The sequence below is a fragment of the Elephantulus edwardii genome, unplaced genomic scaffold (assembly GCF_000299155.1).
Source record: "Elephantulus edwardii isolate Elephantulus edwardi_28Jun2011 unplaced genomic scaffold, EleEdw1.0 scaffold00054, whole genome shotgun sequence".
NCBI lineage: Eukaryota > Metazoa > Chordata > Mammalia > Macroscelidea > Macroscelididae > Elephantulus > Elephantulus edwardii.
The window spans coordinates 12,515,613-12,533,042 of NW_006399804.1; the positions used below are offsets into that span (position 1 = coordinate 12,515,613).

The window sequence follows — 17,430 nt, forward strand, 5'->3', positions numbered from 1 at the left end:
TCTATCTCTATCTCTATCTCTATCTCTATCTCTATCTCTATCTCTATCTCTACCTCTATCTATATCATCTATATCATCTATATCATCTATATCTATATCTATATCATCTATATCTATATCTATATCTATATCTATCTATCTATATATCCCCAACCCCTATAAATTTAAATTTTGGGGTTTTTTTAAGCAGCAGTCAAGAAATAAAGACATACATCATTTGGAAAATATGCTGCAAAAGCATACATATCAATTTGAGGACTAATGTGTGGCTTATTTGAGCCATGGTATTTTCAATCACTTTGTAAGCTTGTGAAAGCTGGGCAGTGAATATGGAAGGCCAAAGATGAATCGATGCCTTTCAATTGACAATAGTCATGTTGACAATAGTCATGAGTGTATCATGACTGTTAGAGGAATAATTACATTTGTCTTGCAAGAAGTACAGTCAGGATGCTCATTAGGAAAACAAAGACTTTAACTCATATACTTTGTACAAGTTAACAAGAAGGACAAGCCTTTAAAGAAAGATATCATGCTTGGTAATGTAGAAGGCTAGGGAGCTCTAGTGGCTTAGTGGTAAGGAGTTGCACTGTCAACCCAAAGGTACGCAGTTCAGTCCACAACCTATTCCTTGGGGAAAGATGGGCAATCTTTTTCTATGTGATTTACTGCTCTAAAAATATGTGGGAAGATCAGCTATGAGTTGGTTCTGACTTGACAGTAGACAAAAACGATGCAGAAGGTTGGTGAAAAAGGAGGAAAAAATACATTATTTAAAAAAATAATTGGTTTGCTTATAATCCTTCATACACATTGTGTTTTATACAATCCTTCATACACATTGTATTTTAATTAATTAATTAATATTGATCTATGCCTATTAAAAGGGGAAGAATCCTAACAATTGACTGGGTGGCTATCACAATGGGCTTAAATAAAGCAATGATTGTGAAGACGGCATGGGGAGAGCAACATTTTCTTCTGCTATGCACAAGGTTGCTCTGGGATGGAACTGCTTCAACAGCACCAAATAACAACAATAATATTACACAAATGGTAAGCACATATTATGATGTCTTCCTCAGAAAAACATTCAGCACATGTTTACTCCTTTTCTTTGCATTTACTTAGTTATTAGATATTTAAAAATCTGTTAATATCTTACCTGGCTACTGAAGCAATATCTTCTAATTTTTCATCTTGTAAAGAAAAAACAATTACATAAATAGGTAGAAAAATACAGACTATTAAACTTATATGCCTTGTCTTGCTTTAGAGAGCTCTGGTGGCCTAGTGATAAGAATCTAGGCTGCAGTCTCAAAGGCATGCAGTTTGAATCCACCAGCCACTCTAAGGGAGAAGAATGGGCAAACTCATTCCATGCAATTAACTGTCTCTGAAAACCCACTGGAGGGTCAGCTATGGATTGGTTCCAACTCGACAGTACACAACAACAACATCTTGTTTTATATACATAATGGGATTTAGCATAATATATATTAGGAATGGATCATGCAAATAATTAAAACACAGTTTTTAGTTTAATTTTTAAATAATTTCTCCAAGAATTTTATTGCCAGATGAGCCACATAAAGCAATTAGATTATAATGTCCTGATGTAAAATGGTCACATCAATTTATCTACAAATATTTGTTAAGTAATCACCAAAAGTTTAAGAACCATTATCATGTTAAATTTTATCATTTTTAGTTATTGATAAAATGCTGAGAGAGCATAAAAATTAAAATCTGAACTATAATAGTTTTACAGAGAAGATTTCATATACTAGACCTCCTGAAATTGTTATTCTTCATAAGGCATGATTGCCAAGTTGGACTTGCAGATATTTGAGAACGTGCACTTGAAGAATTCTCCTTCATTCTGTCCGGGAGCTCTGGAAGCATAGTGCATAGACAATTGCACTGCTAATTCAGTGAAAGACTGCATCTTTCTCACAGTTTGAATTCACCAAGCAGCTCCTTGGGAGAAAGACAGGCAATCTTTTCTACTACTTTCAACTTGGGAAATCCACTGGAGGGCCTGATATGAGTTGTCTCTGACTGAACAGCAAAGAGGTTTTTGGTTTTTGTTTTTTTTTTGTTAGATGTCATTGAGCCCAGTACGGCTCATAGTGACCCTATGAACAAAAGATCTGAACTCTCCTTCTATCCTGTGCCATCCTCACACGTCCTCAACACATCCTCACACACAAGAGCCCATTGCAGCAGTCACTGTGTTCATTCACCTGGTCAAGGGTCTTCCTCTCCTTCACCAACCCTTCACCCTTCTCAGAATCATCTTCTTCTCCAAGGAATAGCCAAACCTAGCAACATGCCCAAAGTATGTGAGGTGAAGTCTCATTCTTGCCTCCAAAGAGCACTCTGGCTGCACCCTTTCAAAGACATACCTGTTTGTTCTTTTGGTTGCCCATGAGATGTCCAGTGCTCTTCTCTAACACTACAGCTAAAGTCATCAATTCTTCTTCTGTAATCCTTATTAAATATTTTCCAGCTCTCAGATGCATAGCAAGTAATCAGAAAAACTATGGCCTGAATCAGACGCACCTTAGTCCTCAAACTGTTACCATTACTCCTCAGTAAATTGAAGAGGTCCTTAACCGTAAATTTTCCTATTGCAACACATCTCCTTATTTCTTGACTGCTGGTATCAGGGGTGTTAATGTGGATCCAAGCAAGATTCTTGACAGTTTCGATCTCCTCTCCATCCATCACAACACTGCCTAACAATCCAGTGGTAACAATCTTTGTTTTCTTGACATTGTGATACAATCCATAATGAAGGCTGCATTCCTTCCTTGATCTTCTGTTATCCCACAACTCATCTGGCCCCCCACTACTGGTATTCAAAGCCTCAAAAATATTCCTTTTTAAAAAAATATTTTATTAATTTTAATGAACATTTACAGAGATTTTGGATTTCCATTCATTCATTGTTGCACATTTTCCCCTGCCCACCCCTACCCCCTCAGATCACTCCTCTCTTTGAAAAGCAAAAGAAAAATTCTTTCATTGCTATACAATCCCCCTGCAACCCTCCCACTACCCCAAGTACACACCACTATGCAACCTTAATTCTGGACTCTTGTGATAACCTTTAATACCCTATCATATATCACTTTTAAATTGTTCCCCTAAGATAGTTTTTAAATTCCGGTAGGATAGACTCAAGGTGGTGTTTTTGTTCTTGAGAACTTGTTTTAATTTTCTTCAGCCTCATTTGAACCAGTACATGAGTCAGCAAGTAGCCAGTTTTTGACATCTGGTATTGAACTTCTCCAACAATTCCTCCACAGATGTAGTCAATCTGACTCCTGTGCATTCCATTAGTCCACAGCTGTTTGTATTTCTTGAAAAGGTATTTGTGACAAACACATCAATGAGTGTACAGTTCAATCATTCTATTTTCGGCTTCATTTCTGTCACCAAGTCTACCCTTTCCGACTACCATTCCTTATTCATTTCCCCTAACTTTTGCATTCCAGTCACAAATTTTCATTCATGCATCCTGATTGCATGTTTGGTCAATTTCAGACTGAAAAATTTGGTAAAAATTTCAATTTCCTCCTCTTTGTTTTTAGCTACTTTTTTTTTTAAAGTATTGTCCAACACCAGGAAGGGCATCCCTCACTCAGCACTCTGCTGTTGTTAGCTATTGATGTGCCTTTTTAAATAATAGTCATATTAACAGGTCTTTTTTATATGTAAATGGATAGTATTCTATCACAACAGTGCTCTTCAGGATAGAATTTGAAATTGTCCTTTTAACTATGAATGCAACACCATTCTTCCTCAATTCTTCATTCCCAGCATGGTTTATTAGGCAATTGTCTGATTCAAATTGGTCAATGCCATCTATCTCATTTCACTAATGTCTAGGCTGTAGATCTTCAAGCATTCCATTTCATTTTTTACAACTAGCTTTCCTATGTCTATGCTCCCTACATTCCATGTTTCAATTATTAAAGGGTATTTTAACTGTTTCTCCTCATTGTTACTGACTTCAAATCTGGGCTCTACCTCTAATACTACAGAGCTACCCATGGTCCTTTATTGTTTATACATTAATACACCACTTTCTATGAAGAACAGTAAGACTAGAGAGAAAATTAAAGAACAATTAAATTAACTAACTGGATCTTGTAGAGAGGTATATAGATCATTCTACTCAACATGAATACAATATAGATTCTTCTCCAGTACACAAGGAACATTTTCTAGAATAGACCATAAAGTAGGTCATATGGCAAGCCTCAATAAATTACAAAATGTTTAAAGCGTCTATTCAGCTCACAGTGCTATAAAACTTAGAAACTAAATAAAGTCCTGCTTGAGTATCATTGGGTAACAACTAAAAAACCCAACTCATTGTCATCAAGCCACAGTCAGCTAGTTTTCAGAACTTGTAAATCCTATGGGAGAATTTAATCTTTCTAACGCTGAACAGTTGATGTATTTAGGTTGGCAGAACACTCCCTACCCACTAGGCAACCAGGGTTCTGTTGGGTAACATACTGTTGTTTGTTGTATACCGTAGAGTTGAGAAGGACCCTTGTGGTCTGTTTTCAGAGGCAGAAAAGATATTTCAAAATTTCTTGAAACAAATGAAAATGAAAACATAACATACCAGAATTTTGGGACACAGCAAAAAATCATACTTGGACATCAATTTATAGCCAAAAAACCACTCACAAATGAAAAGAGAAGAACACAAACCAGCACTTTAAAATGAATTATCCACCACTGGCTAAGAGCTTCTAGAAGGAAAGAACAGATAGCAGAACATGGAAAAACAATCAGAAGAAACAAGATTAGAAGTTGGTTCTTTGAATAGATTAATAAATTCGACAATTCTCTGGCAAGTAAACAAATGCAACTAAGGAGAAGGCAAGCATAACCAGAATAAGGAAATGAGCGATGTCCCAAATGAACCACCTGAAAGAAAAATGATAATGACAGAATACTATGCAGAACTTGTTGATGTTGTTTGTAGGTGCCATCAAGTCAAGTATGACTTGTAGCAAGCTTATGTATGGCCAAACCCTACCCTATCTTGTGCCATTCTCATCATGTCCAACACACTTGAGCCCATTGCTGAAGTCACCATGTCATTCCAGCTTGTTCAGATCTTCCTCTCCTTCCTTTACCCTCTCCCTTCCAAGCATGATGTCCCTTTTCAAGAAATAGCCTTGCCTAGCTACATGTCCAAAATATGAGAGACAAAGCTTTGACATCCTTGCCTCTAAGGAGCGCTTTTCACAAGACGTATCTTTTTCTTCTTTTGGCAGCCCATGGGATATTCAGTATTTGTCATCAACATCACAACTCAAAGCCATCAATTTTTCTGTCATCCTTATCATTGTTCAAAGGAAGAGGAACATTGAGAATTCTCAGAGCATGAAATCTTGCTCGTGTGAGATCGATACCCAGACCAAGTAGCTGTAGTCTGAACAGAAAGGAGAACAATGCATGGTTAAATTCAGATAGCTGTGCATCAGGGTTATTTTTTTTTAACTCTTCCATGCTGAATTATCCATTTGAGAAGCTGGACCATATGAAGAATAATGTGACATCAGGATTGGGGGGAATCTCATCATCCACAACCGACCTTGTGCAGATAACCCAAAAATACCTACTGAAAGTGTAGAGAACTTGAAACACTTACTGCAGAAGAACAAAGCCTACAGCCTTCAATGTGAATTACAAAACAAAACAAAAAAATCTTCACTACTGTGGTAACTGATAGAAGGAGAAAATATTTGAGTTACCAATGATGTAATTTTATTTGGACCCACAATCAACATCCATGGTAGCAGCATTCAAGAAATCAAAAGATGTGCTGCATTAGAAAAATCTGCTATCAAGGACCTCTCCAAAGTTTTAAAGAGCAAGAATTTCAGTTTAAAGACTAAGGTGTACTCAATCCATAGACTTTTCAATTGCTTCTTATCCATCTGAAATTTGGGCAATGAATAAGGATAACACAAGAAGAATCAGTACCTTTGAATTGTGTGTTGGAGAATACTGATTATTCCATGATCTTTCAAAACAACAAACAGGTCTGTCTTGGAGGAAGTGCAGAGTATTCTTTAAAGTCAAGAATAGTGAAACTTTGTCTCATATGCTTTGGGCATGTTGTGAGGAGAGGCTAGACCTTGGAAACAGACATCATGCTGGGAAATATGGAGGGTCAGAGAAAGTGAGAAAGACCCCCCAACAAGAGGAGTAACACAATGACTGTAACAATGAATTTGCACATATGAGAGAACGTGAGAATGACACATGAGAGAGCAAGGTTCCGATTTGTTTTTCATAGGTTAACTCTGAGTCATAAGTGATTCAACACCAATAACACCGGAAATGGACAAATTTCTAGAAACTCTTAGCTTCCTTAAATTAATTCAAACAGAGTGAGAAAATCTGAAGAAAATCTATCTTCTAAGAAGACTTTGACCAGTTCACAAAACAATCTCAAAAAAAGTTCTGACCCAAATGGCTTCACTGGTGAATTCTACCAAACTTACTGATGAAAATCAACACCAACTTTGCCTAAACTATTTCAGTATATATAAAACCAGATGGAATACTTCTATACTCATTCGATGAGGTTAATATAACTCTTGTATCAAAAGCTAGTAACGATACCCTCAAATAGACAATTATACGTCAGCATTCCAAATGAGCATAGATACAATACTCAGACCTCACATTATATACAAAGTAACTCCATATGGGCTGAGGATCTTGGCATAAAATATGAAACTATAAAAATCACCAAAGAAAAAAAATTGGCACAAATAAGAAGGAACTATGAGCATAAATAGACAATCAAATATAATGGATGTATAATCAGCCAAGGACAAGATAGGTTATTTGGACCCTTTTTGTGCAACAAAAGAAGCCTCCTACAAAAGCATAATAAAGAGATCCTACAGACTGGAAGTGCATTTGGCAATGATGCATCAGACAAGCTACTCATCTCTATTTTTTTTTTATAAAAAAACCAACAAAACTCTAATACCTCAGCGGGAAAAAGACAAACCAATTACAAAGTGGGCAGAGGCCATGAACAGATATTTTACCAATGAAGACATTCAGACCATCAACAAACACACGAAGAAACATTCAAGATTATTACTGTTCAGAGAGTTGCAAATCAAAACAAGATATCCTATATCCCCTCACTCCAGCAAGAAGAGCAGCGCTCAACAAGACAGAAAAGAACAAATGCTGATGAGGCTGTGAAGAGCTCAGAAAGTCCTTTAATTGTTGGTGGGAATGGTAAAGGTACAATTACTATGAAAAGTTGGAAATAGAAATCCTATTTGATCCAGCAGTCCCACTACCAAGTATATATTGCACAGAAACAAGAACTATGACACAAACTGACATATTCACACCCATATATATTGCAGCATTATTGTAATAGCAAAGAGCTAGAAACAACTCAACTGCCTTTGAACAAATGAGTAGCTGAAAAAACTAGTTCACACAATTGGCTATTATGCATCGCTAAGAAATTATAAAAATTAGGTGAAATAACTGTGCAACATGGAGGATACTGGAACAAATTATGCTGAGTGACATAAGTCAATCAGGAAAGAACAATTATTATATGTCCTAGTTGTTGTTATGTACCGTCGAGTTGAACAGAGACCTAGTTGTTTCTTCAGGGGGTTTTCAGAGGAAGAAAACCACCTAAGAGATGGCTCATTTTTCTCTCGAAGAGAAGGTAGTAGATTTGAATCATGTGGCTTTTATTCATCACTAAGCCACTAGAGATACTTAATTATGGTATAGGTTCTGGTAGCCCAGTGGTAAGAATCTCAAATTGCTGTAATCTCAAAGGTATGCAGTTCAAGTCCACCAGCTGCTCCATGGGAGAAGAATGGACAATCTCCTCCTATGACATTTACTGTCTCTGAAAAACCAACTGGAGGGTTAGCTATGAGTCAGTTCCTACTTGATGGCACACAACAACAACAATATAAAAAGCTTAGGAAAAGTTTGGACACAGAATCAACTTAAGAGGGTTAAAAGAAATTAGAAGCAAGGGAGAGAGGAATAAACAAACAAAAAACATCACATTCATTTTAAAAGAAGTGCTTTCTAAGTCATTGGTGTGTTCTCCCTGTGCTTTCATTTCCCTTCCCCCCTGCTCCAGTGGCCACTTTTCCTTACCTCTCTCTTGTTTCCAGGTAGCACACCTCTCTAAAAGAAAAGAAAAAAAGAATATCTCATCTTTACAGAAAAATCTTGCTGATTATTGCTTATACCATAAACAGAGTGCTCAAATCTCCTTTTGTTAGTCAAAATTCTTTAATGACTCTATGCAGTGCTGGCTCCCAACAGTTGTTCTTATTTGCTGGACAAGTACTACTCTGTTTAGAAGCATATCATCTCAAGGACCCAAAGAGTGTGGGCCTTCCTTAGCTCCCAGAAGTGAAATTCTACTATGGTAAACCAACCCCAGCAATCCCATTTCCTTTACTAATGAGCAAGTTTCTCAGTTTACATCTTATTTAAAAGAAACATGAAGGAAAGCATATCTTTCAGCCTTTGGAAACTGTCATGTAAGAATATGAAATTTGGAGCCAACTGTTAAAGGGAGCTCTGGTGGCCTAGTAGTAAGGAGCTGTGCTGCCAAGCGGAAGGCACATGGTTTGAATCCACCAGCTGCTCCACAGAAGAAAGATGGGCAATCTCCCGCTGTGTGATTTACTTCCTCTGAAAAAGACACTTCAGAATTATCTGTTAAGTGAACACAAGTGAAAACATGCTGGGGGGGTCAGCTGTGGGTCAGCTCTGACTCGAGAGCAATAAGCTAATAATTTCTTTCTGAAGGAAAGCTAAACAAAATACTGACAGGAACACAGGGCAAGGGTAGATAATGATCTTAATGACAACTTTGAACCACTAACAACTCAGGTTCATATTGTTTTAGCTGCTGATTGTTGGATTTCCAGGAGCTCTGGTGGCATACTGAATAAGGAGTTGCACTTTCAATGCAAAGGCAGGTGATTTGAATGTACCATGTGCTCTACAGGAGAATGACGAGCACTCTCCTCCCATGAGAATCAGCTATGCACTGGTTCCCACTTAAGGGCACCTAACAACAACAGTTAGATCATCAGTGAGCTCTAGTGGCATAGTCAGTAGGAAGCTGCACTGCTAACCCAAATGGACCACTTTTCTGGTGGTTCAAATCTATGTGATGCTAACTGGCCTCAGAATGAGTATGTGAAGTGACCTACTCATTAAAATGTTAGTGGAATTCTTACGCAAGGAGATGGAAACATCCCAAGTGTCTATCAAAGGGGAAAATGTTTAAAAAAAACTATGGTCTATTTTTTACTGTTGCCAACCTACTCAATGGAATATTAAGGAACTCTACAGAATGGTGAAGAACTTTTGAAACACTGCGTAACATGGACACAGCTAAAGGAAATTATGCTTAGTGACTTAAAGCAGTCACAAAAGGACAAATATTGTATAAAATCACTATTATTAAAAGCTAAATAAAGTTTTATTCAAAAAGAGAAACATTGGTTACCACGGTTGGGAGTGGGAGGGGAGTAAAAATTAATAGACAATAGACACTTATTTGATTAGATGACAGGAAAAGCAGTATAAAATACTGGTCATACATAACTAATGAATTGCATTAACTGTATTGTTTGATAAACACTGTTATTTTAATTGTAGTTTATGAATTACATTGTTGTAATTAATGTTATAAAGTAAAATGTCTATTAATGATTGAAAGAAGAACAAATACAATTACGATTTGTAAACTTTCCCTTAAATAAGAAAAAGACACTTCATAGTTATTTGTTAAGTGAACACAAAATACCTTATTGGGCTTCAGGAGCCACAGTTAAATAAATTATAGATAATATTATTTCAGAATGTAATTAACCTCAATAATTCTAATTTGTATGATATGAAAAGATATATATATATACAATCTATCCACTTATTTATAAAAATTACTTTTGCATTATCAAAATTTCCTTACTTTTACCTTCTCTGTGGTGGGAATACCAAGAGTAATGCCACTATAAGAAGTCTTACCAGAACAGTCACTTTCAGAAGGACCTTCAATATTCATTTCTTTTCTGTAATCAGCAATTTGTTTGCCATTGCTATGAATGAAAAATGAGATATTTGTATTTTTTAAATTATATTCATTTTCCAAATATGCTTTAAAATCTTAGAATATTTCATATAACATCAGTGCTAACTTGAATCTTCATCCCATGCACTTAAAAGTTGCACTGGATTTTCACATATGCCCTCACCAAAAATACATACATTTTTAACATACATAGTGCACATAGATGAAGAAGGTATAAGGGGGATCCATGCTTTTAAAAAATTATATAATGCATGCATTATTTGTTTAAAAATAGATAATCTGTATAAGCTGTTTACTAGACATTCCCTAAAAGGCGTAGAGAAGGTAGGAACTGAATTTATAGCAGTGTAGCTCCATGAAAACTAGACTTTGCATGGCACAATGGAGAATATTTTGAACTCAGAAGCGGTCTTAGATTCTTAACAAACTTTTTTTATAGTGCACCTGTCACTGCTTTTAGGCTTAACATCATATCCCATAAAACAGAGCTATCATTGCCTGCTTTCACAGCTTGTTAGAAAGACTGAATGACATGATTTTCTCTGAAAAATGATCAGGGAAATAGTGACTAGGAAAGAATTATTTTATTACTGAAATGATTTTGGAATCCTGAATAAAGCCCAATGTGTGTGTATTTTGTCAAAGCCTCTGTCATGTCACTTTTTTTTTTACAAAATGTTAAATCCTAATTTTAGTTATTACTATGTGTTTGGGGAGCTCTGGTGGCTTATTGGCAAGAAGCTGCACTTCAATCCCAAAGGCACGCAGTTAGAGGCCACCAGGTGGTCTGCAGGAGAAGGATGGGCAATCTCCTCCCAGGGGGGAATTAACTTCCTCTGAAAACCCACCTGTGGGTCAGCTATGGATTGGTTACAGCTCTATACAGTACAACAACAACAACTCTGTATTTTGTAATTTCAAGGCATAATAGGTACCATGTAGTTAATAACTAAATTTATTCAAAGTATTTATGTATTAAGGTGCTCTCATAGCATAGTTTACCGAGTTAGCTCTACAGTCACATCTCTTTGGTGATATAAATCCACCAGCAGCTGCTCCAGATAAAGATGGATAATCTCCTCCTACACACAATACCACCCTTGAAAACCCAAGGGAGGGCCACTATGACTCATTTCTGACTCAAAAGTAATGAATTGTGAGGTGATGTTACTAGCTGCTCTATTAAATGATAGTAATCTCAGTAGTTTGAATCTACCAGGTTTTCTGTCTGTGCTAATATTTCCAACCTGGACACCATCTGGCCATGCTGCTATGGGGCAAATCTGAAAAGAATGTCCTGTGCTATGATATTTGTACACCTAGTTTTCTTTACAGATTGCATATAGAGGTACACCTATTTGTCAGTTTTGTTACTATTGAATGATTTGTATGTTGCCAATTACTTCATCTTAGATGTGTAAAGGCTTGAGTATTATTATTTGTCCCTATTAGTACAGCACTTGTCTGTCAGTTTGCTGTTCTGGAGTAGTTTGTGAGGTGCTCCAGTGCTGGAATTTGTGCCACCAGTGTCTCAGGTACCAGAAGGGTCACCCATGGTAAAGAGGTTGCAATAGAGTTCCTAGATTAAGACATACTAGGAAGAAGAACTGACCATCCATTTCCAAAACAATGGGCCTTTGAAACCAATGAACAGAGGAACAGATGTAATTATAGTAATAGACTTGGAGCCCAGATAGGAAATTGTTAAAAAACAAGTATACATGGATACAAACAGCTATTTAATTGGAACATGCAATGTATGAAGTATGAAAACACAAGGGTTGTAAAAAATGAAATGGAATGCATGAAGGCATTAAAGAACTGAGATGGACAAGTAGAGTCCACTTTGAATCAGACAGTCACATGATCTACTATGCTGGTAATGAAAGACTGAAGAAGAATTTGTTGCTTTCATAGTTAAAGGCAATTTCAAGATCCAACCTGAAATAGAATGCTGAGACAGGATACTACTATCCATATGCATATTATAAGGCTCTAAAGAGATGATTATTATTCAAATATAAGTACCAACAACTAAAGAGAAAGAGGAGCAGATTGAGGGTTTCTACCATCACTTGCAGTTTGAAATTGATCAAACATGCAATCAAGAGATATTAATAATTATTTGATACTTGGAATGCAAAAGTTGGAAACCATGAGTAAGGAATGGTAGTCGGAAAGTATGGATATGATGACAGAAATGAGACTGGAGATTAAATGATTGTGCGCTAAATTTATTCATAGCATATAACTTTCTTTAAAAAAGGCTAAGGTAGTGCATTGACCAGAAGTTCAAGCTAGTTTTAGAAGAGGCTGTGGCATGAGGGATATCACTGCTGGTATCAGATGGATACAGAATGAAAGCAGAGAAAACGAGTAGAATTTCTATTTACCATACAAAGGCATTTGTGTGGATTATTACAAATTATAGCTAACATTGAGAAGAAAAGGAATTCCAGAACACTTAATTATGCTCAGAGGGAAACTATACCTAGACCAAAAAGCTGGTCTGAGTGGAGTAAGGGAACACTGCATGGTTTAAAATCAGAAAGGGAGTGTGTCCAGGTTGTATACTTTCTCCATACCTATTCAGTCTGCATGCTGAGCAGACTCTACAAAAAAAAATGTGGCATCAGGATTAGAGGAAGACTCATCAACAGCTTGAGTTATGCAGAAAACACAACTCTGCTTGCTGGAAGTGATGAGTACATGAAACACTTGTAGCAAAAGATCAAGGACTAAAGCCTTCAGTATAGATTACATCTCAACATCAATAAAACAGTTTTCACCATAGGACCAACAGTAAACATTATGATATATGGAGAAAGGATTGAAGTGGTAAATTATTTCACCTTGCTCGATCAGCAATAACACCTTTGGTACCAGCATTTAGAAAATCAGGAGACATATTGCATTGGGCCAGACTGGCATTAGAGATCTCTCCAAAATGCTAAAAAACCATGATGGCAGTATGAAGACTAAGGCTTGCCTAATTCAGGCCATGGTATTCTCAATCATCTGCTATGCATCAGAGAGCTAGATAATGAATAATGATGACAAAAGAATTGATGTCTTTGAGTTGTGGTGCTGAAGAAAAGTACTGAATATCCCATGGACTGCTAAAAAGTCTCGGAAAAAAATTAGGATGCTCCATGGAGGCAAAGATGATGAAATTTCATCTTTTATATTTAGGACATGTAGCTAGGTAAGGTTATTCTTTGAAGAAAAGCATCATACTTGGAAAGATGGAGGGTTAAGGAAGGAGAGGAAGACCCCCAACGAGATTAACTGATGTGATGACTTCAGCAATGGGCTCTAGTGTGTCAGAGATGATAAGGACGGCACAGGACAAGGCAGGGTTAAGGTCAACTGGTCATAGGGTGGTTATGAGTCTACTCGACTCAACAGCACCCACAATAACAACATACAAGGCTTTCAGAATGGGCACGAGGAAGGTCCATTTGCTCACTATGTGGGTGGCATAAACTAGTAGGAGGAGCAAGGTCCTAGTTGTCAGAGCAGGATGCCAGTGTTTTAGAGAAAAATGGGTGAACCAATAAGCATATAAGCATTTAAAAACACAATTGAAACTCCAACTTGGATGTGTAAGTGTGGGTTAACACTTAAGATTGTGAGGGATCTAGAGAGCTGGTGGCTTAGTGTCAAGAAGCTGCACTGCAATTCTGAAGGCACACAGTAGGAATCCACCAGATGCTCCATGGGAGAAGGATGAGTAATTTCCCTCTGTTCCAGTCAGATCTGACTTGACAGCATGTACACACACACACACACACACACACACACACACACCCTGCCCCCAAATAACAACAATAACAGAAAGATTGTGAGAGATCTAATCTAGCTCTGGAAGAACATCTTTGTAAGCAAAGGTCAATCTTGCAACCTTAGCAAATTCCTAGGATTCTTGGAAAATTCAATGGGAGGGTATAGGAGATAGTCCCTAAGGAAAATGCAAGTTTATCTGTTAAGCCAGGTATTTCAAGAATCAATGAATTAGAAAATCCAAGATGTTTTCCTATTATATTAAATACATAGAGGTTATACTTGGAACAAAATTTGTAATGTTAGAATTCCTAAGGTAAAAGTCTCCAAATCCCCATAACCACTTCTTTCCATCTAAGAACCTTGCATCAGATGTTTTGCTTGGTTTTTGGCTGCTGATATGGAACAACTCATTACCATTCCAGGGCTATCTTTCTCACCTGTTATATATAAATAGTAATATTTAGAATATTAATTTCATGAATTAGCAATGAATGGTGTAGTTCATAGTATGTTACTGAGCTAATCAAGAGGTTTTGCCACACATAGTTCAAATCTACCAGCTACTCCTAAGCAGAAGATGGACAATCTATTACCTTTGAGATTTATAGCCTCCTCATAAACATAAAGGAGGTTCACTTTGATTTGGGACCCACTTGATGGAAGCAAGGTTTTCAAGTTAGTTAGCAATGACCACGGTTTTATGGCAAACACTTACATTTGTTTATGCCCTACAATTGCATAGTCTTCTGCAGTCCATCCAAGGCTATCTTTACAAAGAACATCAACATGTTGCTGAAGCAGCAGTTTGACTATGGCTGGGTCATAATTTACAGCAAGCATGAGAGCTGTTCTAAAATGACAAAGAGATCATTTCATCCTTAGGAACGTTATTTTCCCCAACTAATTTGCTACATTTTACCAAGCTATGATCTAGACTGCCTCTGTAGAATTAATCATAAGAGAGTTGCATTGTTAATTCAAAATGCAGTGCCACTCTTGTGGTTCAAATCCACCACCAGCATCTCCACAGTAGGAAAAAGGGCACTTTCTTCCTGTGCAACTTAATACCTCTAAAACCCACTGGAAACTCAGCTATGAGTTGGTTTCTGACTCCAAGGCAATGAGTGTTTGTGTGTTTTTAAAGAGACATAAGCATTTTAGATGTTCATATACTCTCTTTATAATTTAGTTCTGTTGTATTAAGGGTTTATTGTTCAAAATGGCTCCCTATCCTATTCCTTATCCATTTGCCCTTGGGGATGGGTGGGAATATGTGAATGTTGTTGTTGTTGGTTGTGTTCTAAGCAAGGATGACTCATAGTGACCTTATGATCAAAAGGCCTGAAGCCCCTCTACAATTATCAACACTTATCAAAGTTCATAGAATTTCCAGAGGAATATTGTTTAGGAAGTGGATGCCACTCCTGCTTCCAAACCTATCATAGTATGCTATTATTGTTATGTGCCATTGAGTCACCTGCAATGTAAAGCAACCCTATGTACAGCAGCTGAAGCCTATCCTGTCCTGAGCCAGTCTCAATAATTCCTACACATCAACCCCCATTGCCCCATTCAATGAATGAATCCATCTCAACTGGTGTTCCTTTCCTACACTGTCCGTCCACCCTTCCGAGCATGATGCCCTTCTCTAAGAACTGTTCTCTCCTGGCCACATGCCCAAAGTAAGTGAGGCGGAGCTTCAAAAATCCCAGCCTCCAAGGAGAGACTTGGTTTTGCCCTAAGACAGACTGATTTGTTTTCTTGGTAGTTTATGGCATGTTCGAGACTCTTCTCCAGCACCACAACTCGAAAGCATCCATTCTATTACCATCTTTAGTCATTGTGCAGCTCTAAGAAGCATAACAAGTAATTGAGAAGACTAAGGCCTAGATTAGGTGCACCTTTGTATCTAGACTGACTTCGTTGCTCTTCAGCACTCTGGAGAGTTCCATGACAACAGATTTTCCCAATGCAATTAATCTTTTGATTTCCTGACTGCTGAGTGTTGATGGTGGAGCCAAGCAAGCTGTAATTGCTAACAATCTTAACCTCTTTTCCATCTATTATGGAGCTTCATTCTGGTTGTTTTGGTCTCAGTACTTCAGTTTTCCTCCTCATCCACCTTTATCATTTAATCTTTGCTTAGAGTGATGGCTGACCTTTGCTTGTAGATTTTATTGGAGCATTGTACTCATGGGCAATATCCTTTATTTTGTGTGCCAATCTGTTGTCTTGCTAAAAGGTGATCTCAGGGAATAGTTTTGGTTCAAGATTCAAAGAGTATTTCAGAATAACAGTCTCAGAAGATATGAAGTCTCAAGTGGTCTAATAAATCTGGACTTCAGTAGTAACAGCTAGGCACTATCTTTTGGCCATGACATCCAATTATCATTGAAGGATAGATGATTATCCATCTTTTCAAGCCAGGAAAATCACTGTGATAGTAAGTAACATTCACAAGGTCACATTGTAGAGTTTACCATTTAATATGAATTTTCCTAGACAACATTTGACTTTATCATGTCAATGGGTGGGAATATGTGAATAGGACATGTTAGCCTATCCACAAGAGAATTGTCTAGTCTTGCTAATCAATAAGAGGATTGGTTAATTTTGTCATTTGCAACCCAGCAAAGAGAAGGAAGCAAGAGAATGTAGGATGCCCTTCCTGATCAGATGTTTTCACTCCAGCTATACCTACAGCAGCAATAGCCATGGGCAAATTGGAACCCAGAGGTGAAATGAGACCTGGGTACTACACCACCACTGGAATCAGAGCAAAGAAACTTTGCCCAAGTTTGTTGGATAACTGGGGGTGGAAAGTGAATATTGGCAGGACTGAGAATTCTGGAACACTGGCCTAAAGCTGTGACACTCAAGGAAGACATATTTGTGAGCACAGTTCATAAGCTGTCTCTCCTGACCTGTATTCTGTTACTAACCTACATTATAGCCCTTTATTTTCCTTAACATGATTCTGTATAGTCAGTGAGCTATCACATCAGGTTTTGGACTCAGCAAAGCAGTAAGATTGGTGTTGAGATGAGTAGAAAGAGGTATGGGAGCATGTCTAACCTCATGGAAATTAGTTTTGTGTTATTGATGCTTCTGACAGGAACAGTTCCCCTTTGTGAAGTTGTTAAGTTTCATATAGTGTCATCCTGTGGCCCTTCCTCTTTTTACACACATATCTGTCAAATTAGAAATCTAGGGATTAAACTAAACTTGTGTGACTCTAAAGGTCTTACCTTTTCATTACTACTCGTTTTATTAAAGTCTAATTTCAGGATGAAGAGTATAAAGTATAGAGTATATTTTCAGACTGAAGGGTAATGAGTACCACTTTTCATTATATTTCCTTCCTTCTGCTTATGTTGTTGTTGTTAAGTGTCTTCGAGTCATTTGCGACTCATAGCGACCCTATGTACAACAGCCCTAAACCCTGCTCTATCCTGTGCCAATCGCACTGCCTCTGACACACCCATCCC

The 17,430-nt window shown here is 37.4% G+C and overlaps 1 protein-coding gene across 1 annotated transcript in view; it reads right to left on the bottom strand.

Moving 5' to 3' along the window:
* LOC102866193 (ankyrin repeat domain-containing protein 26-like) overlaps nucleotides 1-17,430 on the bottom strand; it is a 188,640-nt gene that overhangs the window by 150,869 nt on the left and 20,341 nt on the right. Inside the window, exons 5-7 of the mRNA XM_006887109.1 lie at nucleotides 14,658-14,792; nucleotides 10,093-10,163; nucleotides 1,166-1,199 (exon numbers count right to left, since the gene is read on the bottom strand). Of these exons, the coding sequence (XP_006887171.1) occupies nucleotides 1,166-1,199; nucleotides 10,093-10,163; nucleotides 14,658-14,792 (240 nt within the window). The remainder of the gene's footprint in view (nucleotides 1-1,165; nucleotides 1,200-10,092; nucleotides 10,164-14,657; nucleotides 14,793-17,430) is intronic.